Source organism: Silene latifolia, chromosome 10 (genome assembly GCF_048544455.1).
Source record: "Silene latifolia isolate original U9 population chromosome 10, ASM4854445v1, whole genome shotgun sequence".
In the NCBI taxonomy this organism is placed as follows: domain Eukaryota; kingdom Viridiplantae; phylum Streptophyta; class Magnoliopsida; order Caryophyllales; family Caryophyllaceae; genus Silene; species Silene latifolia.
The window spans coordinates 9275806-9299955 of NC_133535.1; the positions used below are offsets into that span (position 1 = coordinate 9275806).

Here is a 24150-nt window from a genome sequence, read left to right on the forward strand (position 1 = left end):
AGACACTCCTAGACCTGATTGGGAGTGCACCAGCTCACACAGGTACGCCAACACAAGCGGCAGAAGCCGTCCAGGAGAACAGGGCCCAGAACGTGACTCCAAGAAACTTGAACGGAGCACTGGGAGAAGCAGACCATATCAAGACGCCGGAGGAGCCCAAAGTGGTCGTGGTAAACATAAGTCCATCTCGCACTCGGGAGAGGACAGCGTCGCCGCAACACCGACGAGGCACACCCCGGGGGAACCAGCGAAGTCCGACTCAGGAGAGTCGGAGAAGAAGTCCAAATCAAAGAAGGAGTCCTTCTCGCTACGAGGAGAGGAGTCGGACCAGAAATGCAAGGAGTCGGTCGCCGCGTGTCATCCGACACGTGGTCAAGCAGCCCATAAGCGACTATGTCCTAGACATCGCCGTGCCACCCAAGCTGAAGTTGCCGGCGCTCACATACAAAGGAGATAGTGACCCAACCGACCACGCCGAGGCCTTTGAGTCCCACATGTCGGTATGGGAGCGGCCCGATGAAGTCAGTGCGGGTCTTCCCAACGACTCTGCATGGGATGGCTCAGAGTTGGTACAAGGGGCTTCCTGACGGCTCGATATATTGTTTCGCCGACCTAAAGGACGCTTTCTTGGCCCAGTACTCTTGTAATAAAAGGAGGGCCGTGGAAACATCGGACCTCCTGACTATCAAACAGGAGGAGGGCGAGTCTCTGCGTGCCTATGTGAAGAGGTTCGACGGCAAAGTCCAGCCCAGTTCGGAGATCAACCCCGAATCGGCGGCGTTCGCACTAATGAAGGGCCTCCCAAAGGGAAGCTTAAAGGACGAGCTCATCAAGCACGGGGCACCGGGCCTGGACGCCGCAAGGAAGATGGCCGATCAGGCCATCAAGGTGGAAGATTACCACAAGACCTGGGTAGGCCCCAGCGAGGCCAAGCCCTCAGAGAGGAAAAGCCGCCGGGATGACAGTCCGGATGAGAGACGCCGCGACACTAACAGGTCGCGATCTGATGAGAAACGCCGTGACAAGAACAGGTCACGGCCCGATAGATCTGCCAAGAAGCAGGACTCGACGGGCGCCGGGGGGAGTTCGGGGATGTTTTACCAAAGGCATTACCATGACAAAACCCCTCTGGTCGCATCGGCGCCTGTCTTCGCCCGAGCGAAGCGAGGGCGAGAAGTGGGAACGGCCTCCCAAGCCAAAAGGAGATGGTGACGCGAACCCGATCTGCGAGTACCACGGTTGCGCCGCCACCTCATCGACAACCTACGGCACTTGAAGAATGCCATTGAAGAGCTAATCCGAAAGGGTGCCTCGACAAGTATGTGGCCAAAGGCCGAAGACGACGCCGGCGGCGGATAAGAAATCCGTTTTCCAACGGATAGGAGTTATCCACGTAGTCATCGGAGGTAACGAGAACGGCGGGTCGGCTCATGGGCACAAAAGACACCTGAACGAGCTGTATCAGGCCATCAACTTTGTGCCCAACACAGCGACCCCCGCCTCCAGCATTCCCGATATGACTATTGGAGGGAAGGACTACGAGGAGTCATCGCCCCTCACAAATGACCCGCTCGTAGTCAACTTGGACATTTCCAACCACCTGGTAAAGAGGTGTCGATTGACACGGCGCCTACACGAACATCATGTTTAGGGAGTGCTTTAACGACCTCGGCCTTAGACTCAGGATTTGAGCCCCCGCACCCATCCACCGCATGCGGCTTCTCCGGTGGCCTGGTACCCCAGGTTCAATCGGACTCCGGTGATGTTCGGCGAGGGGAATGCGGCCAAGAATGTCTTAGCCGAGTTCGTCGTCATCAACGGCTCATCCGCCTACAACGCCCGATAGGCGCGTTACTCGAGCGATGCCGACGCAGGTGATGTCCATCCGGCCCCGACACTAATGTATGTCTCGGACCGGGGGGAAGCACATAAGCTCGTCTCCAAAGACGAGAAGGACGAGGTGGTCAACATCCGGATATCTCGCGAGGATGCAACATGCAATCCCTCAAAGTGGCGAAGCAGTCGGAGAAAGGGAAAGGCTCATCCTCACAACCAAAGGGCGACCTTATGGATGCAACCGACGGCTGACGTGGGAAGAGCATGCAATCCCTCTAATAAGGCATTAGGAAACTAATAGACCTTGTTTAGCGCCGGAGGTGCCCAAAACAGCTGTGGGCACCCCGACGCATGTTAATATCGAATGTAAAAGGGACCAAGTGTTTCATCAAAATGTTCAATTTTCAGGCTAGGCGCCATCAAGAAGCCGACGCCGTCTCATACTGTCGATTGGATAAGAGCGGCGTTCGTTGTGAAAACGACGATGCCTGCTCACACTGTCGATTGGACAAGAGCGCGATCGTTATAAAGAATGAAGCCGACGCCGTCTCATCCTGTCGATTGGATAAGAGCGGCGTTCGTTGTGAAAACGACGACGCCGCTTTGCACTCACCGTCGATTGGACAAGAGCGGCGATCGTTATAAAGAATGAAGCCGACGCCGTCTCATACTTGTCGATTGGATAAGAGCGGCGTTCGTTGTGAAAACGACGACGCCTGCTCACACTGTCGATTGGACAAGAGCGGCAGTCGTTATAAAGAATGAAGCCGACGCCGTCTCATACTGTCGTACCGACAAGAGCGGCAGTCTCCATCAGAAAGCAGACACCGCGACAGTCGCGGCCAGCGCATTTGATAAACACTCTAAACCGCCTCGGCCAAGCTAAGTCGAAAACAAAAAGAGACGCTCAATTAAAGACGTCAGAAGGCAACTCAGGCAAAAACGAGAAAAGACCTCGGCATGCCGAAGGCAAAGGAAACAAACTCTTATTAATAATAACAGCTTACAGGTGGAAAGAATGCAGACAACGGCCGTCCCCATTGGGGTAAGCCGAAACATGACCTACCAAGGTTGTACAAAATACAAGGAAAGAAAAACAAAAATTACAAGCATCATTTGAAGCGCCAAAGGATGGCAGGGAAGAAGGGTTTAGCAATTGACTCCCAAGCAGCTAAAGCAGATCTGCTGTAAACTTGTTCTCATCAAGCAAAGACTTGGTAGTATGTGAGGAGCCGAGGCAGATCTGGTAAACTTGTTCTCATCAAGCGACCCTATGCTCGTTCTTGCTTACCATCGCGAGCGGTAGCCACATCTTCTTCAATGGGCAACCCAAAGAAGCTTTCTTAGCGACCTCGGCTACGGCCTCGGCGTCATCAGCCGCCCTCATTCTGTCAGCTTCCTCCTTGGCCGCCTTAGCCTTCTCAGCAAGAGCAGCTCTCTCCGCGGCCGCCTCCTCCTCAATTTTCGCCCTCACCGCCTCCTGGGCCTTCTCCGCCATGGCTTTCTCCTTAGCCGCAAGCTTATCATCAAGCAGCTCGTTATATCTGTCCCACGGAAAGGAATCCTCAAGAGGAAAAAGCTCCTCGATCACTTCCCTGGCGGCTCCTTCAGCCAGATCTCGGAATTCGGCGCACAGATTGGGGAGCATGACGGTCTGGAGCATCTCAATGTCCTCCTCCTTCTGCTTGATGACGGCCTCTTTGCCCCGAATCACCCCCGCCTGGGCCTTAAACAGGCCCTCGGATTCGTTCCTCTGCTGGAGATAGAGGTCAGCACGCCCCTGTACAAAGTTACACTTCTCCAACAACTTCGCAGCTTCGGCTGCCGCAGCCTCGGCCTTGGCTCTCTCAGCCAGGACGTCCTTTTCAGCGTCCTCCCTGAGTTTTCTCTCAGCCAAGAGCGCCTTCTCAGCATCTTCCCTAAGCTTCCGCTCATTGAGGAGATCCAGCTTCGCCGACGCAGCCACCCGCTTAGTGGCATTACGCTCATGAACAGCTCGAGCCACGGCCTTCTCTTGCTCCATGAGACGAGCACCGGTAATCACGTTCCACCTTGCCAGCTCCCTAATCAACTTCGTGCCTTCCTCTATAAGCTGGGAGACGGAAGCCCTCTGGGATGAAGGGACGGTGGTGACAATTTGACCACCAGCCCGCGGGCCGAGAGGAGGAAGCCTTTTGGGATGAAGGGTTGACGGTGACGCCTTGATCACCGACCGCTCGGAGGACCCCCTACCTGCCGCCCAACGAGACCAAGAGCCGATCGCGGTTGGTCTCAAAAAATTTAATAAAGACATCGGTATCAACCTTGTATCGACATATCGAAAGCCCTACTGAATTTGAGTCACGGGATAGTTAGTTACCATGCTTGGCCTTCTTGACCGGAGGAGGCAACTCCTCGCCAGCAGTAGGGGCTGTCTTTTTCCTCTTACGGATGAGAGGAGATCCCTCCCCATCAGAGTCCCCCTCAGAAGGAATATCAACAATCTCCACTTTCTTGGGGGGAGGGATAGGAGATGGAGCCGGGGTCAATGGTGTTTTTCGCGTCCGACGCACTACACCGCTAACGACCCTCGCCTGAGCCTCCTCCACGCTCAAGCTCTTCAGCCGTTGTTCCATAAGGTCATTCACCGACTTCCTACGGTCGTGGGCTACGGCTTTCGGATGCAAGTTAGCAACGGTCCCATCTTTGTGCAGTCCCATTCTCCGAAGAAGATCCTCAGACAAGTCTTTTCCAAAGTGGTCTGCAAAAGAAACAAAGCAAGAGTTAGGTGGAGGAAATAAACCGAAATCCAAGGAGCAAGAGCATTAAGAGCGGCGATGGGCCTCACACCGACCCCACTCACCCTGTGCTAGGGCCGGTATGAGGCCCACGTGGCGAGCGGCTCATCCCGAAGGATGATCTCGCGTCGGGAATCCATTTTTTCGGTACCCCACTCTTGTCCGTCTCAAAGAGCCTCATTGCCAGCCTCTCATTCAATTGGAGGTAGACACTGCTAGCATCCATTTTGAGCTTCTTCCGGGAAACCCATCTATCGTGCTCCGCCTGAGTCTCACACCGCAAGTTAACTCGGTCTTTGGAAGAAGCGAGGGCGCGGATAGTCATCCGGACCTTAACGTACACCCACCGCCCCCGCCATCCTTACAAGAAGGAAGTTTGTTGACAGAGACATAACCCGGCTCCATCTCCACACCGTACCATCCGACGCGCCGAAAAATGGTTTGAGATGGTGAAGCCGGCGGAATAAATTGACCGTTGGAGCCTCCCCTTTGAAGAGACAGAGCCAGACAAAGCCGATTATGGTCCTCATAGCCAACGGGTGCAGTTGTGCAACGGCAACGTTCATGGCTCTAATAATGGCCATAACATACCCATTCAGCGGAAACCGGAGCCCATACTCCAGATGGTGCATATATACGCCGGTGTGGCCCGGTGGAGGGCAACAGACGGCCTGACCCTCCTCGGGGATAACTATTTCGTATCCCCTACCGAAGAAAAAATGGCCCTCGAAAATTTTGTCGCCAACAATCAAGAGCTTATGAGTCCAAGCACGGTCAAGACGAGCCTTACAGGCGTCGCCGTGATCCATAATGTACTGCCTCCCTTCATTACGACGAGACCTTTCCACTTCATCACCAAAATCATCACCAAAATCGCCATAGGAATCAGAGTCCTCCCATTCCTCAAGAATTTGAGGATCAACTTCAGGAGAAGGAGACCTAGGGCCCCCCGATGCAGGTATGCTAGGTCCAAAGATCGCGAGAAGACATGTTCACAACGAATTACCAACGAAATAAAAGAAAAGTTGTTTGATTACCTTGAAGAAATACACTCGCCGGATCGAAAACCGAAGATCTGAAGAATAGAAAGCCCTTGAAAGTTTAGAAAGATGAAGATTTTGGGAGAAAATTTTCGAAAATTTGAGGAAATGAAAGTAATGGCCAAAATCACGGAATAACTGCCCTATTTATAGGAAAAAGCCCATGAAGAAGGACCAATCAGGGCACAGCCCATGAAGCGTCAACCAATCAGCAAGCAAACACGTGTCAGACATGCAACCATGGAATGTCAATCGTTGCAACAGTTGAATGTCAATCAATACTACAGTTACCAAGCGTATTCAACACGCCCATTCACATCTCTCCGCCTGTTCATCTCCCTCAACAAATTCCTAAGCACCCGCTCTCCGCCGGCCACATGATCGACCAAGCCATGAAGCACCGGCCGGGGGCAATCAGAAATAACCGGCACTCACAGCCCTGGTCTCGGCCGGCATCATCATTCTTTCCCACATCGGATACCCTTTACGCATCCATGTGGAGGGGGGATATAGTAGGCCTACGAATGATCAAGCCGATGCATCAGAAGAAGCCGACGCAGAAAATTTTTGCAAAATACTTGCGCAGAATATACGCTCAACATACATCGGAGCCCATGCCACGGCATAGACTACGCTGGGGGCAAATTGATGGGGCATATTCTGCACCGCTGACCAAGTCAACATATTGAGCAAGGTCAAGGGTATCCATAGCAAAGTCAACGAATTAGACAGCCTAGCCGATACAATCCATCGGCCTATCACCTGGGTCTCGGCCAGACAACTAGCCAGCCGGGACACAGATCCGCGTACTCATATCCAAGACCCTCGGCGAGCCTGCCACAGGTCCATCGGCCGAGGGTACAACGGTCTTTCCACCTGATAGCCACTTGGCCACTTGGCCACTACGTGACAAAAGGTGAATGCCTATAAATACTCCTCAACCTTCATTGAGGAAAGGATCCACAAAATTGACCTAATAACCACTATTCATCTGGTAATATCTTCCTTATCTCTCTACAATACACTCTTAGCCAAGTAACAACGACTTACCTCTCTAAGTTTACTGACTTGAGCGTCGGAGTGAGTACGCTCGGCCAAAGCCGAGCCCTCAGTTTGTTCATCGTTTCAGGAGACCGCAGGAAGGATTCTAGCAAGGACATCATTCTACTAGCTACGAGTGGTATCAAACATCTGCTCTGGATTTACACCCGGAACACCTTTAAATAATTTAGCTTTTATAGTAAGAGGATTAGTTTATCCTATCTATTAAAGCAACAACCACAATGCTAATGTATCAGCCTGTGGTTGAAAGTTGCTTTTTCCAAATTGCATTTTTTTCCTCAAAAATACTCACTCACGTTCTACAAGTCTTTTTATTTGAGAGAACACAAAGTTTTTTAAGGAGTGTATATAAAACACACTGGATGTAATTAATCTGTTAAATATTTTAATTGATACTTCGTACGAGTATGATTAATTAATTAACTTGATTAAAATAATTATAATAATAATCTTATATCTTATATTATATTATATATATAACTGGGTTGAAGCGCTGTGAATGCGACACGTATCAACCCAACATTAAATACAAGTATTAATTACAGCTGAACATTAAATATAAACATAATAAATGCTACAAAAATCTCAGCAAAGTATTGATTACAGTTTAATAAAAAAAATTACATATAACAATTACGATGATTTGATTTTAAATTTATATAAAAAAATTGAAAAAAATTCTAAAATGTAAATCATTACTTTTATTGCGAAAAATGTTTTAAATTAGTATACTTTCCATTATATTTATTGAATATTTTTTTTGGTGTAAATCGGGGTGTCCACTGCCGACAACAGTGTATAAGCCCCTCGTCGCGGGTGCTCTCACGAAGAGGTAAACGGCTGGCCAAAGAGTTTGATATGTATATATGATTAAAGTGAGTGTCTCACAATGCGTTAGATTTACTAAAGAAAAACAGTTTGAGAAAGTTATAATACTTTAACCATTAAACCCATCAAGAGAAATATTTGGAAGAATCATTGTGTTTATTAAAAAAACAAAACTTAAAGATATATACTAAGAGATAAGTTTTTATGATGTGATAATGAAAAAATTATATTGGACAAATTAAATACATTTGAGATTTAAGAGGTTTTAAATAATGTGATAACGAGTGGAGATTTGTACATGAATGATGGCTTTTTGGACTTTTTCGAGTAGGTTAAGATGAGATTTTCAGGCAACTTGATCCCTATCGTAGAAAAAAGTTAATATTGTGGTACTGATTATGAAAAAGGGTCCTTATATTTGTTTGTTTATCAATTAACCCTATTTGATATGTAGTTGTTTCAAAAACCAAAAGGTGTAAATTTCATATAAATATGTTGTTTGACACGTACCATATCAGCATATACAAGACATACACAACCAAAACATTCGAATAAGTTGAGTTTTGACCTTATGTGTTTGATACATAAATATCACACGTTATACATTAAAAATTAAAAAATGCATCAAGTTATATTCACATCGTTTTGAACCAATATTAATTGATTTGAATCATAACGTATCGTGAAATGAGCTAATTTAAGAACTTAATGTTGATTGTTGCATTATTCGAATACATTTATTTTAATTAATATGATATTTGATAAGTTACAAAATTTTTTATATAATAACGTTTATCATGAATAGAACTATCACTTACTCCCTCCATTATTCATTATATGTCATTTTAGGAAAAAGCACAACTATTAAGAAAATGGAATAAGTGTGACAATGACATTAATTAAGCATTTAAATAGAGCTTTGGAATGAGCAAAATGGTTGGAATTTTACAACTCATAATGAATTTCTTTATTGTAAACCAATGAAAAAAAAGGTTTGCATAAGATGTAATTAAGAACCCATAATTAATTTATAATTCCAATAAGAGAGAGTGTCCATAGAAAATGTAAAACGACATATAAAGAGTACAAATTTTAATCACCTAAAACGACATATAAAGAATAATGGAGGGAGTATTAGTTATAATTAAAACTGTATGTATTTTATTTTAAAACATTGAAGTTAAATCTAAGAAAATACGAGTTGAGAAAGTTAATTTATTTTTATTTATAAGTAAAGATATTAAATATCATATATGAATTATATTATTTTTCTTCAATTATAATAATAAAATTTTCAAACAGGCCGCGCGAAACGCGGGATACTACCTAGTAAAAATATAAAATTAAGAAACGATAAAATCCAGTCCACCAATTTAATGTATATTCCACAAAAACCATTCAACATAATAAAATAAATATTATTCAGTAATAAATACAGAATGGTATTTTGCTTACAGAAAAAAAAAGTAATTTGCATATAATAGCCAATTGTTTTTTTAAAATAAAAAATTATCAAGAAAAAGTTAAAAAGAAAAAGTCGTTGAAAAATATTACTCTATTATAAAATAAATAAAAAAGAGTGAATAACAATGAAACTGGGATTGAGTTGTATGTGAATGAGAGCCTTCATTGAAATTATAGGAGTCCCTAAATGTGTAAGAAGATTTGATAGGATGGATATTGTTAGTGGGAGTTTTTAGCAAAATGAGATTGAGAGTGAAAAAAGCTAGATTTGTGAGACAATTGAGAGTAAAATGAACTAGGATTATTGCATATTTTGTGTAAATTGAGAGGGTGGTGAGGTTGAGTTTTAGAGCGGCGCTACAGTGACAATTAAAAGGAAAGATAATTAGTATATTTATATATAAGTACTAAGTAGGGTTCTTATGGGAGCCCAATTCATAAGGGGCCGTTTCTAAACGAAGGATGTCATTAAGTTATTTCAGATATAAATGAGGGTTGTTGTGATTAGCCTGTTAAACGAGTCGGGTTATATAGATTGGGTTAAACACGGCGCTCCAATCATGGTTAGAATACGAATCCAAATAAAATTCAGTAAGTCTTGCTTGTGACGGGTAGATCCGTCACAAGTTTGTGACGGACTAAGTATTATCCATATGGAGAGATAAGACAATAGTCATAATACATACTGCTTAGGGAGTCACTTATATTTGTCTTTATCGACCTATATGTGAGTTTTATTTGATAAAATTCAGTAAGTATTTCTTGTGACGGGTACATCCATATATTACCCATATGGATAGAGAGCTAAGGTTTTCTCCATTTCCTAAAAAAAAAAAAGGGATGGTCCATTTCTTTTCAACGGGACGGATCGTATTCTAACTTTCATCCAATAGCTCCAATTTTATGCATGAAAATAAAGGAACTAGAGATAAAGGAAATGGAGAGAATCCTTATGCATGGATAGATAAGACGATATTCATAGTGCATACTGCCTAGGAAGTCACATATATTTGTCTTTATCTATCCATGTAGGTTTTATTTGCACCGTCACAAGTTTGAGACGGATATTGCCTATCACAAATGAGTTGTGAATAGAATTATGAGATATACTATTTTACCATATTTTAAGCTGAAAAAACATACTCCGTATTTAATGTTAACAATATAATTATATACTAAGGCACTTATAAAGATGAAATAATTTTGTCGTAAATAATTTGGAGAATAAAAAATATTAATAAATAAAATTAAAATATTTACATTTTTTATCGAACCATCTTTTACAAAATTTTATTTTTGACAAAAAAAAAGTAACATTAACACGTCGTAAAATAACGTCAAAGCTCCATCTTGGAGATTGTGAAAAAGCAAATGAGAAGTACATGCAAAACTAGAGAGTATTAATATTAAGATTTTATATAATCTTGATTTTCTTTGCCCAATAGCTAAACCTGGTTTTGGGTTGGGTTGCATCTCTAAAATAGCGAAACATTTTAAATTCGGGGTCATTGGATTGCGAGTCAAGAATAACGGATCTTTAGCCCTAAAAAAGCTCAGGTCGGGTTTACGATACATATAGTTTTTTACCAAATAAATTTAATGAAATCTCACAATAAATAACATAACATATTAATCTTGGTATTATATGATATATTTTTAAAACTATTTATATAACAAGTATATCATACGAGTATATATCATGGTATAACTAATTTTAATTATGGCGATGGTACCACTCAGTCTGAACATGTACCTAATACAAGAATACAAGATTTTAGGCATAGAGATAATTTTTTAGACTGTCTCATGCGAGATCTGTGTGAGATATGACATTAACTACATTATAAACTAGCAAAAAAAGTTAAATTTGTAAGTACATCATCATGTGAGAGGTCTTACATAAACACTATTATTATCACATATAAAAATCCTCAAATATTGTTTAGCTTTGATAATAACAAAGTTAGAAACAACAACCCGTGCAATTTGCACGGGTTTAAGACTAGTTATTTCGAAAGTTAATTACCTCCATGAAACTTGGGTTAGAGGTTTGCCAGTCAAAATCGGGGAATTATCACCCTCCATAATTCTTTGCATATAAGGGTCGAGGTCCTTATGAGTCACGAGGGGAATATGTTGCTTAAATGTCTCGATGTCAATTCGTCCATTCAGTCCTAGTTCTTGCAAATACTCGGCCTCCGCATTTTCTTCGAGTATTTTTGACAAGGTCTCATCTTGAACTTTTCCCGCATTTATGGTTATTTCCTCAAATTCTTCGATTACTTTCTCGGCGTTAAATTTATTTTGTCCTGCGCAAAAACAATAAATCGGTCATAGAGAAAATATCAGATGACATAGTTGGCGCAAAAATTAACTGGCAAAACAACCCCTAAATAAACGAGTAATAATTTGTCAATTAATCTTGTGTGAGATGATATATGAATATGACAAAACAGACAATTTATTATTATTATTATTATTATTATTATAGAATGAGTAATACTCTGTATATATAACATGAAAGAAAATTATTTTATGTATGTATGTATGTATGTAATAGTCTTAAATAATTCTTTATATTATCAGTTTGGCTACACATATAATTTAAATACAAATACTTATGTAAAATAATTTAATAATGAGACTCAGTACTTGAACCTCCAATGAGCCTTCTTTAAACCTGCCATTAATACTAATAGTTACCGATGTTCATGTGAAAAAAAACACTTGTCACATAAAACTAAGAGCAAAATATTACCACTAGAATAAAAAATAATACTACCTCCTATTTCATTTAATGTTCCCCTTTCTTTAATATATGTGAGGTATATTTTATTGAAAGGGGAACATTAAATGAAATTGGAGGGAGTAATAAATATTGGCAAATAACTAAATAAAAGTGAGAAGTAAATAGCAAAAAAAATGAGGGCCATGAAAATTTGGGATATTAAACCTTGTTCCATTACTTAATACGAATATTAGTTGTATATATAGACTTATGTTCATATATGTGGGCAGTTATTCAAGTACTTATTTTCAAATAGAGATTACTGAAGATGATAGACAAATGTCATTAAAATTTGAAGCATCTATATATATATTAAGCAAAGATAGATAGAGTATATAGTTAGATAAGGTATAGTTTTAATTTCACTACAATCGTACCTAGAAATGATTCAATTAAAGAAAATCAGATAGTGTATGATTTTACACTATATTTGTCACATAAGTGGATCAAGTACAAAGGGAAATTAATCAAATTGGGATTTGTGGGTTGATCACTAACCATTTCAACACAATTGTATAAACTATGGACATATAAAATTGAAATTTTGAGCCCAAAAGTATGGAGTCTAGTGATAAAAATTAGTATAGATTCCGCGCAGTACATGCGCAGTATATATAGTGTTTTTAATTTTTAGGCGAATGACATATTCGTAATATCATTCTTGTCATGTTATCAAAATAACCCAAATTCTACTAAACGATGGCATACTTGTAATATCATCAATAATTTCAATTAATCAAATTAAAAAATTATAATAAAACTCCAAAATAATATATATATATATATATATATATATATATGAGGCAAGATCCGGTGAGTTTGCCACTTTTCGTGAGTTACCCCCGCATTTATATACCAATGGATCTAACAAGATCAAGGGCTGAGATTAGACCAAAATATATCCTAACCTACCAAAATAAACGACGCTTAACAAAATTAAGCCTCCTGTATTCTTCATCTTCTTCATATTCTCTTTTTTCTTCCCTAATTTCTTTATTCTTTCTCTCTGTTTTCCCATTTTCTTCAATTTCAAGATGTTATTCAATCAAATATTCATAAAAACTTGATTAATTCAAGTCGAAAACACAAAATTAATTCATCATATTTGTTCAATTTGATTAATACATGAATCAATCGACATTTTCTGCCCAGAACTTGCAAAAACCTTGGCACAAATCGAAAAAACGAAGGTAATCGTAGATTATATAAGTCAATATATGTTGCTTTGCGAGTTATGTCAATTGCTATTCCGTTAATATACTTGTCTATCATAACGTTGGCATTTGCTTGGTGATTTATCATCATAATCTTGAAAAATTGTTGGTAATCTAGCTTAGCACACCAACTGTATGTTAAAATGTCTAGTTGAAGGTAGAAACTCACTTATTGTAATGAAGAAACGTGGTTATTTAATAGTAATTCAAATGCATAAACTCAGTTATTGTATTGTAGAAACTCGATTATTGTAATGTAGGAAATCAGTTATTGTAACGTATAGACTCAGTTATGGTAATGAAGAAACTCTGGTATTTGTAGTTATTGTAATGTAGAAACTCGATTATTGTAATGAATAAAGTCAGTTATTTTATATGTGATTCAGTTATTCACTCTTTAGTTGTTTAAAGTCAATTATAGTTACTTTACAGTCTAGTTATTGTAATATATTGACCGAGTCATTCTATATGATGTTCTGTTAAGTTATATTCTGTTTTTTGGTGATTTGCAGGTTGAATCAAGATAGACGCAGATAATTGACGTTTAATGGAAAAATTGATGTATATACTTGGTCATGTATTGTTAGTTTTCATCTTGTTTAATTGAAAAGATCAGTTATTATAATGTAGAAACTCAGTTATTGTAATGTAGGAAAACTCAGTTATTGTAATGTAGCAACTCTGGTATTTGTAGTTATTTCAATGTAGAAACTCAATTATTGTAATGTAGAAACTCAGTTATTGTAATATAGAAACTGAGTTATTGTAATGTAAAACTCTGGTATTTATAGTTATTGTAATGTAGAAACTCAGTTATTGTAATGAGTAAATCGTGTTATTGTATTCAGATGAAACTCAAATATATTCATATATCTATCTTGTGATTGTTTTCATCTTCTTTAATTGAATAACTAGTCATTTTCATTCAATCAATCATTGAGATTGGTTAATGCAATTAAAAAATCTGAAAAATGAAATAATCATATATAACAAGGCTAAAAAAATTCACTTACTTTCATTATATAACTATTTTGTTTCCAACACATTACACTCAAATATCTCCAATAAATTATAGCTAAGCATCATCATCATCATTACATCTAAGCATTTCAAATAATACATCTAACAATAGTAACATCACAAATATTACATATATTTATCTTCATTACAACGTCTAAAAATATTTCTTCCAACGAGAACCGTGTCTTGCCGTTGTTTTCACGTTTCTTCCACCAATATTTCTTCCCGACGAGAACCATCTCTTGCTTATTGATGTGGGCAACCAAGAGACAACAAAAGTTCACTGAAAGAAATAAAAACAAAAAGGGAGTAAGTTATAAATAACTACACAACTATAAGTAGATTATATAAGACCACAACAATAATTACAAATTTAAATAACTAAGTTAAAACAATACAATAATTGAGATGTACTATTACTATAACCAACTTAAACAGATTATATAAGAAGACGTCATCTTACAACAACTTTAATTTGAAATAACTAATTTAAAACAATACAATAACTAAGTTTGAATAATACAATAATTCGGCTAAAACAATACAATAACTGTTGTTAACAGATTAAAACAACAACAAAAAAAGTAACTGCAAAATACAATAACTGAGTTTGTATAATACAATAACTCGGTCAAAGTAATACAATAATCATTGTTGTTATGATTAACATGGTAAACACAAGTAACAAATCAACGAAAATGAAACGGATATTAAACAAGAACGATAATGAAAACGCACAAATCACATCTAGAATAACAAAATTAGTGCTTACCTATAGTGAAATTGAAGAAAAATACGGAGATGAAGCGAAAGTGACAACGAAATCAATATGACGAAATCTCCTTAATTGACAAATTAGAACAAGGATGATGATGATTGAGGATGAAGATTGAGTATAAATCTTAAATTCTTGATTCCTCTTCTTGAGTTTCCCTTGATTTTGCACAATATAGTAAATATGTCGATGTGATTTATTAGGATTTATGCACAAGTTTAATCGCAAAGAACGGTAAACGATTGATATGAGGATTGATATTATAGAGATTTGTATAGATGTTGAAATCGTGGATTGAATTGTTCTATTGTTTTGTTTTGAGTTATGAAAATTAGGGTTTGACAGTAGATAAAATTAGCAGGTAATGAGATAGTTGAAATAATGTAAGATTGAATGAGGTTGAGGAAAAAGATGGGTTCTTATATGTTGATCAACATTAAATCTCAGCCATCCATCTTAGATTAGATGAATGGTCTAGATTTAGAGGGGTAACTCACCAATATTGACCCAACTCATATGATCCTATTTCTATATATATATATATATATATATATATATATATATATATATATATATATATATATATATATGAGCTCAACTAGATTTTTGTTTTTTACATTAAGAAATTTAAATATAAATAAAAAATTATAAAAGCTCGCAAAAAATACACATAAGTTTAGTTAAATTGATTACGGTTATACAATACTCTTGTACAACCAGTTATCATATCATATAATATATTAATCTTCTGAGTCACTGTTGACATGACATCATACAATTCCACCTAATATGACATGACATTTCATGAAAGCATCTTAAGATCTCTTTCCTAATTTAATACATTAATCCTCTAAGAGCATCTTAAAACAGAAGAAAAAAAATATATACTACTAAAATTCTTTCCTAATCTAATGATATTGATTGTGTATAATAATTACGTTGTATGATATCAATCTTTTAATAAATGTAGAAGTACATTTTATTTAGGAAAAAAAAACGTTATTCTAGCAAAAAAACAAAAACCAATTTGTTCCTAACTAAGATCTCTTTGAAACTAGTATAGAATAAAGTCGATGTAAAATAAAATACTTTTTTTGGAAATAAATACATGTAATAAAATATTTTTTTATTTTTTTAAAGTAACTTTTATTATTTAGGGAAGACTAATCCTAATTAATATTGTCAATGAAATGCTTTTTTTTATTGAAATTATGATTCACCAGGCAAATCACGGGTATTATGATCACTTTAAATTAATTTTATTTGCGTCAAATAAATATTTTTCATTAAACTTTTTTATATGTTCAGCTCACATATCGTACGAGTGTTGGCCGGTAGACCTGTTAAATTGGTCGAACGAGTGGGGTCGCAAGTCGGGCCATACGGGTCGGGTCAGAATATAGGTCGGATCATATAGTTACGGGTTGGATTATGGTCAGAATACGGGGGGAAAATAGTGTCCAACGCCTTTTTTTACATTATTATTAAATCGAGAAAATATTTTTTAAAAATAATAAACATATTTAATATTAATATTTTAATCATATCCATTTGGACTGCTGAGAAAAGTGCTCATCACTCTGAGAGCTGGAGAGCCTTATTGCACACCAGAGATCACCTCCTACATTTCTTTGGTACTGCTGCACATGCTACTTCTAGACTTCTCAGTTGTGTGGATTCTCAGGGCCATTTCAGGGTTGCCAACATGTATGAGCTAGTCATGACTAAATTCCCCAAGGTGCACTGGACTAATGTTGTTTGGGATAGTGCTTTTATTCCCAAACACAGCTTTATTACTGCTCTTGCTGCCCAAGCAAAGCTTCCTACTGTGGATTGCATCATTAAAAGGGGATTGTGTTGGGTAAATTGGTGCATTCTCTGCCGTGCAGCTAGTGAGACCCACACTCATCTATTTTTCAACTGTGTTTTCTCTAGGGACTTATGGTGCAGCATGCTCACTTGGATGAGACTTCCTGGTCGCAGCATGAACCTAAGACAGGAGCTTAGCTGGTCCAATGCGAGGTATGCTAGGAAACATTGGAAAATGCGGTGGTTTCGTTGTTGCCTTAATGCTACTACGTATGCTATTTGGCAATAACGGAATACTCGTTTGTTTACTAACAAGGAGTCTTTCCCACATGCTTTAGTTAGAAATCTTGAACTTAGCATAGTGGTTAACGTGCTTGATACGAATAGATCTGTTACTGATGAGATGCTTGATCATCTCAATGCTATTTATGTTTAACTTGGCTACTCTTTGTAAGAAACTCTTCCTACTTTTTTCCCCACTGTGGATGAATAAAGATAGGATGTACCTTTCTTGCAAAAAAAAAAATATTTTAATCATATGAAATGGTTATACGGAGTATTAATTATATTAACACAATTATAGAAATTACGTTACTTTAATTATTATTTATTATTAAAGGTTACGAAAATTTATAATATTGATTTTTTTAATTATTTTCTTAACTAAAAGTAAAAGGAATATTTTATTATTATCATTTCAAAGATAATATAAAAATATTAATATTTTAATAAAATCTTGAATGATCTGTGACCTAACAGGTCAATCCATTCGGGTTGGGTTTCGACTTAAATTAACGGGCCATTTCGGGTTTGGGTTAATAGGGTCGCGGGTTGAGATTTTATGGGTCTTGACATTGGAAAAAGCAGAGCAGGTGGATAGGTTTTCAGGCCGGGTTAGAATTTAACAGCTCTAAGTGTTGATCCTAAATTAGATAGTTATGTAACTTAGTCTTGGATAGAGGGTCAAGATTTAAAGGTTTATATGACTATGAAAAAACGGTTTAGGTTCAGACAAATTTGCAATTCTGGTCAATTTGTAATATCTACATACTATGTAGACCAATAATGTTTAATTATTTTTTTTTGTTAATGGGGAAGATATAACTTTAAATTTTTATTTATTTATTGTACAAAATACAACATTAATTGCAATACTTCCTCCATCTTTTTACCTTCTCATTTGCTTTTTGAAAACCAAAGTTTCTGAACTTTAATCGTAAATATGTTGAAAAAAAATATTTACTTATTATCAAAATTTAAGTATCAAGGAAATTTTAAAATAGACCGTGAATTTCACGGGTTTAAAACTAGTATAATAATATTTGTGTGATAACTGCACAATATGCTTTGGTCAATAATTATCATTGTTTGATTTTTACGACATAAATTTCAAACAATGATAAGTATTAATAGAGATGGCCGGAGTATATATGTTACGATTACAAAATAAGATAATGTTACACAAAACCAACTAAAGTAAAATAAATGTAAAATAGAAGTGAAGGGAGACTACCATAAGCAAATTGTCCCTAAGAAATTAAAAAAAAAATCGCTTGTTTCTAAATAAACCAAGATGTCTATATTGCATTTCACCCATTTCTCATTATATTACTACTATTACTTTCACCACTTTCATACTGTTATTGTTAAATTCACTACAACTCAGATCGCCACTATTATTACATCACTATTCATGTTGCCGTTACGGTTACTTACTACTAGGATACAAGGAAATTGCCGTGACTCCGTGGTTTAACTGGGGCACTCTATCACACAAAAAAAAGGCGCGTTTCCTACTCATATTGACAATAATTACTATGCTACTACTCTCATTGTTACTATAACTAGTGTAGCTCCCGTGCTATAGCACGGTTTTTCTAGATGAAAATGTAAGAAAAATTAACAATTAAACTATTGGTATTTTTCTATTTTCAATTATACATCATATATTTATTGTGTACAAAATTAGAATATCATTAAAATGAATTAGGGGAGTAGTTAATTAGAGAAATATACTAAGTACTGTAAGTAGTAGTTAGCGACGTAGGCGGAAAAAGTTTGAGATTTGTTATTTTTTTTAGTAAAAAGGAGATGTCAAGTGATTCGCTAAAATAATAATTATTGCATTATTGAAAAAATTTAACAACTTTTAATTTATAATTTAATACTAACTTTATTTAATTTTAATGAAAAAATAATAATTATGAATTTAATAAAAATATTAGAGTTATAATTATTAAAACATATTTATTGAAAAGATAATTTTATGATACTTATTTCCTAATTTAGGTAGATGCTTTTTGGAGGGAAAACTAAGAAAATTTTTATTCTCTTGCTACTACTACTCATGAGCATGATTATAAGCTTAATTTCGAATAAGCTCGAATGCTCGACCTCGAATTTTGTTTCATAAAAACAGGCCGAGCGAGGTAAAGCTATGCTCGTGTTCTGCTCGGCAGCCTAATTACTCACACAAAGAGGACAAGTGGTTTTCTTAAAACCATTTTCTAAAAACAATGTCCAATGAAGCTTCCTACATACAAAGCTTTGGAAAGGGAAGAGACAAGACAAACCCTCCAATTATCATGTCATTTATATGTGGACATCAATCAACGTCATCCAATAAATATCCTTTTGCCATAGAATTTATCATCCATTCCTTTAGAACTTTTTTTGCGGCACAAATTCTTATTGACGGATACTTTTCGTTATAAGTTTGCGACCTCTCACAAACAAGTATGTGATTATGTGAATAAATGGGAGAGCAAGTGGAAGAAGGATTGTGAGAGGTCACGAGCCTGTGACGGACACTAACGAGACTTAAGCTCTGTTTGGTAAATGACAAATTGGCCAAATTTCAGCATATTGGAGAGGTTTAGCATGTTTGACTTACGAAGATGTTATTTAAAGCGTTTATTTAATGGCATATTGAAAGGGTGGTGCTCATTCATGTACGGGTTTTACTCAATCATGGACGTACATTACCATAATACCCCTTATATTTTAATGAATTCATTTTAATACCCTTATTTCACACACTCTCTCTTCCTCATTTATTCTTTTCTTACTCTAACTACCACCATCCAACCACCACCCCTCCGCCGCCTCCCTTGTGCTACCGGCCATCTTAACGGTACATGCACTTATCTTGATGGTACATGCACTGAAAATGTGTCGTGGTACAAATTTGAATATCTCAGTGCCAAGATAGACATGTATAAGCTTAGATCTTGATGGTAATCCTCAGAGTATACTATCATCATATGTCATGATCAATTACGAACTTTTAATGCCCCAATTTGATGACATGTGAAAGTATATTAGCAATTCACTCTCGATGTGTGCCGTCAGTTTGTCCAACTTCGACGACGGTTTAAACAAACCCTAATTTAGTTAAGGTAAATCAATTTTTTAATTTGATGATATAATTAATAAAATTAAGAATTAGAATTATTACCTAATCGATATGAAAATTAGCATCCATAATTGTGTAATTTGACGGATTTGATTAATTTTGTAGAATCTAATTAATTTTATGAGGGAGAGAATTAGAGAGACTTAGAGAGAATTAAGCAAAGGGTATAGTATGGAAAAATAATGAAAAAAAGTACATGAATGAGTAAAACCTGTACATGAATGAGCAACTACGTATTGAAATAGCATATTGAAGTCCAATATGCTATTTTGCAATATGCCGCTCTTATCAGCATATTGGGTTAGCGGATTAGAAAGAAGAAAAATTGTCTTCTTTATCCCCTTGAAAAATATTAACATTCCATTTATATATTTAATATTAATAAATAATTTATTCATATCTTTATTTGTCATTTTACAAAATCGGCTAATCTAAAACTGTCAATTACCAAACACCTCTAAAATAATTCTACTAAATAAATCTGCTAGTCAAACGTGCTAAATCATTATGCTAGTTAAATCTGCTTTCTAAATCTGCTTCTGCTAATATTAATCCGTTGTTTACCAAACAAGACCTACATACTGTTTCTACGGAATGCTCTATGAGTTACGCCTTAGTTATTTTGGACTTAACTTTGTTGAAATTTTTTAAACTGAATTTCTAGGTTCTGAACTTTTCTTAACTTAATTTACAGCATCTGAACTGAACCGAACTTATAAGATCTGAATTGAACTGAACTTATAAAATCTGAACTTTTCTGGACGGAAGTTATGTGATCTGAACTGAATAGAAGCCAGACTTTTTTAAACTTAACTTATAGATCTAAATTTAACTTAACTTAATAAAATTAATTATTATTATTATTTTTACTTTTTAGAGATAACATTCACAAAAACAAAAATATTGGCAACACAAAATAAGATGATAAAATTATTTCGCATTATATACATTATTTTGTTCACGTATTAATATTCCCCTCGCCAAATATTTGTGCTAATAAATATAGTTGTACATATATCTAACCCAAAGACTAGTGTTGTTTACAAAAACCTAGGATGGTTAATATGAGTCCTCATTTTTCATAATTATAAAATGATCATCAATCCTGCTTGAAGGCATAACTTAATGTATGGTATGTAACTAAATAATACTCGTATATGGTATATAACTAACTAATTTAACAATAAAAAAAGTGATCGATTCAGCCTCACAATGTGTTCTGAGACAATTCTATTATATAAGAAAAAACTTATTTATTAGCATTAAATGAATTATATTTTTTATATTAAAGTGAACCGTCTCACGGGTAAGATCGTCTTATTTAATAGTTTCTGTTAATTTTAATTAAAGTTTAACATAAATAATCTAATATACATTAACTTAAAGTTCCGAACCTGTCTAATTTGATCTGAACTTTTTTGAACTGAATTTATAGGAGCTGGACTTTTTTAAACTGAACTTTTAGGAGCTGAAAATTTCTAAATTTATAGGATCTGAACTGAACTAAATGTAAAGGATCTGAACTTTTTTGAACTGATTATAGAATCTGAACTGAACTTAAAAGTGGTGACTTATTTCCGAACGATTTTTTGAAATAATGCTCAAAAATAAAATAATTGTCGTTTTGGGTCGGTTTTGAAAATATTTGTCGAAATGGTGTCCACGTAGGCTCGGTTTTTCGAGCCTAAGATACGGTACAAACACGCCATTATAAATGGCGTGTCTAAGGGGTCAAACACGCCATACCCAATGGCGTGTCTATTTTTAGTAAGAAGTCCCAGCAATCCAGAAGATGTGCTAAATGATACAACCAAAACACACCATTAGGTGTGGCATGTCCTCCTCAGTAAACACGCCATTAGTTCCATTGTCAAAAGGCGCAGTGGCGTGTTTCTTTGGTGCATTTTTTCACCAAGGTGTGAGCTCTAGCAAAGTGGTTAAACACAGACACGCCAATACGTATGACGTGTTTATGGGAAGAGACACACCAATATGTATGGCGTGTCTATGCAGTATCATTTTTTTTTACAAATATTTCCATTTTCACTTCGTCCACATTTAGTTCCATTGTCAAAAGGCACAGCCAAACTTAACAATGCAAATTGGATACAAATCATTGTCTATTGAAAACTAAAATAGAGTTTACACACCATATTGTTTAGCACAAGGGGTTTAAATTCTAAGTTTTCCAACTAAAATGTCAATTACATTAACCGTCCAAAGTATCAAATACATTAACCGTCTAACTATTACATTAAGTTCTTCAAATCTTCTTCTTGTTCTTCCCTCGAAGGCGAGTCCAAAACCCCTTCCCCTTTCAAGGTTCCGGCGTACCTTGTTCATTGATGGGTGACATGGAAGAATTAGAGCGAACGTCTAGTTCGCCGAGTGTATTGAACCAAAGGTACATCGTCTTCCATATCTATTGAGTCGAGTGACTCATGAACCATAGGTGAACTTTCTTCCCTTGGTTCTTCGGTTGGTTGAAGAAGATGAGAATAGCCTATATATTGATGAAGAGATTGAGAGGAGTAGTCCCGAATGTATGAAACCATGGAGCGGAAATGAGGGGGCACTTCAAGAGGCATTTGTTGAAGCTCCTTATCACTTGTATTATGGACATTGACAAAACCACGAGCCTAAAACAAAATAGATAGTATCACAAATCACATTTTATGAAATATTGGTTAAGTATTAAAAGACAAGTATATTAAGTTATACTTACAAGATATTGTGTGGATCTAAATGGTGCTTGATAAGTAGCTTGTTGGAAGAAAGGGTTAATGAATAGAATAGTGCGATTCCGGTACCAAACCATGTAGGGGTCGTAGTAGCTCATTTCATTATCACCCTTTACACCACGGAACCTAAAATCAACCCTCCTAACCCACGTTAATATGTATGGTTGACGTTTTTCTATCCAATTCCGTGAAGGGGCACCCCTTTTGTCAACTTTATGCAACTTAGGTTCTGTATCAGAAGTTAAAGGGATATCTTGTTTCCACCCAAATTGACGAGCTACTCTATTAAGAAAATGTCACTCAACAATGTCGAAACAAATCGTAGGTGTCATCACTGCCCAATCATCTGAGTCATCATGACATAACTCGGGCAAAAAGATAAAATCTGTGGTATAAAATGGGACAATTGTGCCAGGATTAGATTCTTTTAAACCTTGCATGAAACGAGGTAGCAACTCATATGATATATCCCAATCTCCAAATAATTCCTCAATTGCTCTTTGTTTTGCATTCCAAGCTTTGGTGTATAGAATTGTGTAACCATACTTATCTAAAATATGAGTAACAACAGAGTTCACCTTATATTCCCAATCTCTCTCAATAAGGTTATGAATCTCATGACTTATGAATACTCGTTTCAAATTAATGTGGTCTTGAGGAACCATGTCACAAACACAAGACTTGTCATGAGGACCTTTGTATGTGGCAATGGTAAAAGCTTTAGAATGAAAGTCTTGTTGTGTAGCCCTTAACCGCCAATTGCATGGTGTAGGATACCGGCCACATTTGAAGGTAATAGTATTAGGCTTTGATTCACCCACTTTGAAAAATTGATTTGATTTAACAATATATGATGTCACCTCATCGCTAAGTGAAGTTTTGTTTGGGAACACTTGTCCAACTGCAAACTCTTTCCCTTGTTCATGTCGAACCATATTCTCCCAAGTTTTCCAACTATTCAATTCATCCTCATCTAATTGATCAAGCTTATTAAACTCAACAATGAGAACACTAGTAAAGACAAAATCATCATCACTAACTTCTTCATTTGCCAACAAATTCTCATCAAGTATTGTCAATTCCTCATCAATTTCATCACTTTGTAAGTTACCATCAAATTTTCCATCATTTACGTCATTAGTTTCAAGAGATACAAATTGAGCAACATTATCTAGCCTAATACTTGGTGTATGATTGACAATTTGGCTAGTGGAAACTTCTACAAATATGTCCATTGAAGGAGCATTTGAATGACGAATTATACTTGCCCATAATGCTTTAAAGGCTCCCTCATTATTAAGGGGTACAACTTTGAAACACTCGAAACTTAGAAATTTCATCTTCACCCTCTATTGAGTACCCAAACTTTGAATGCTGATTC

General features: G+C 36.8%; 1 protein-coding gene across 1 annotated transcript in view; it reads right to left on the reverse strand.

The window, feature by feature from the left end:
• Window positions 1-11305, reverse strand: part of LOC141607066 (jasmonoyl--L-amino acid synthetase JAR4-like) — a 28404-nt gene extending 17099 nt beyond the window's left edge. The window contains exon 1 of the mRNA XM_074426433.1: window positions 11034-11305. Within this exon, the coding sequence (XP_074282534.1) occupies window positions 11034-11104 (71 nt within the window). The 5' untranslated portion in view covers window positions 11105-11305. The remainder of the gene's footprint in view (window positions 1-11033) is intronic.
• Window positions 11306-24150: the final 12845 nt, after the last annotated feature.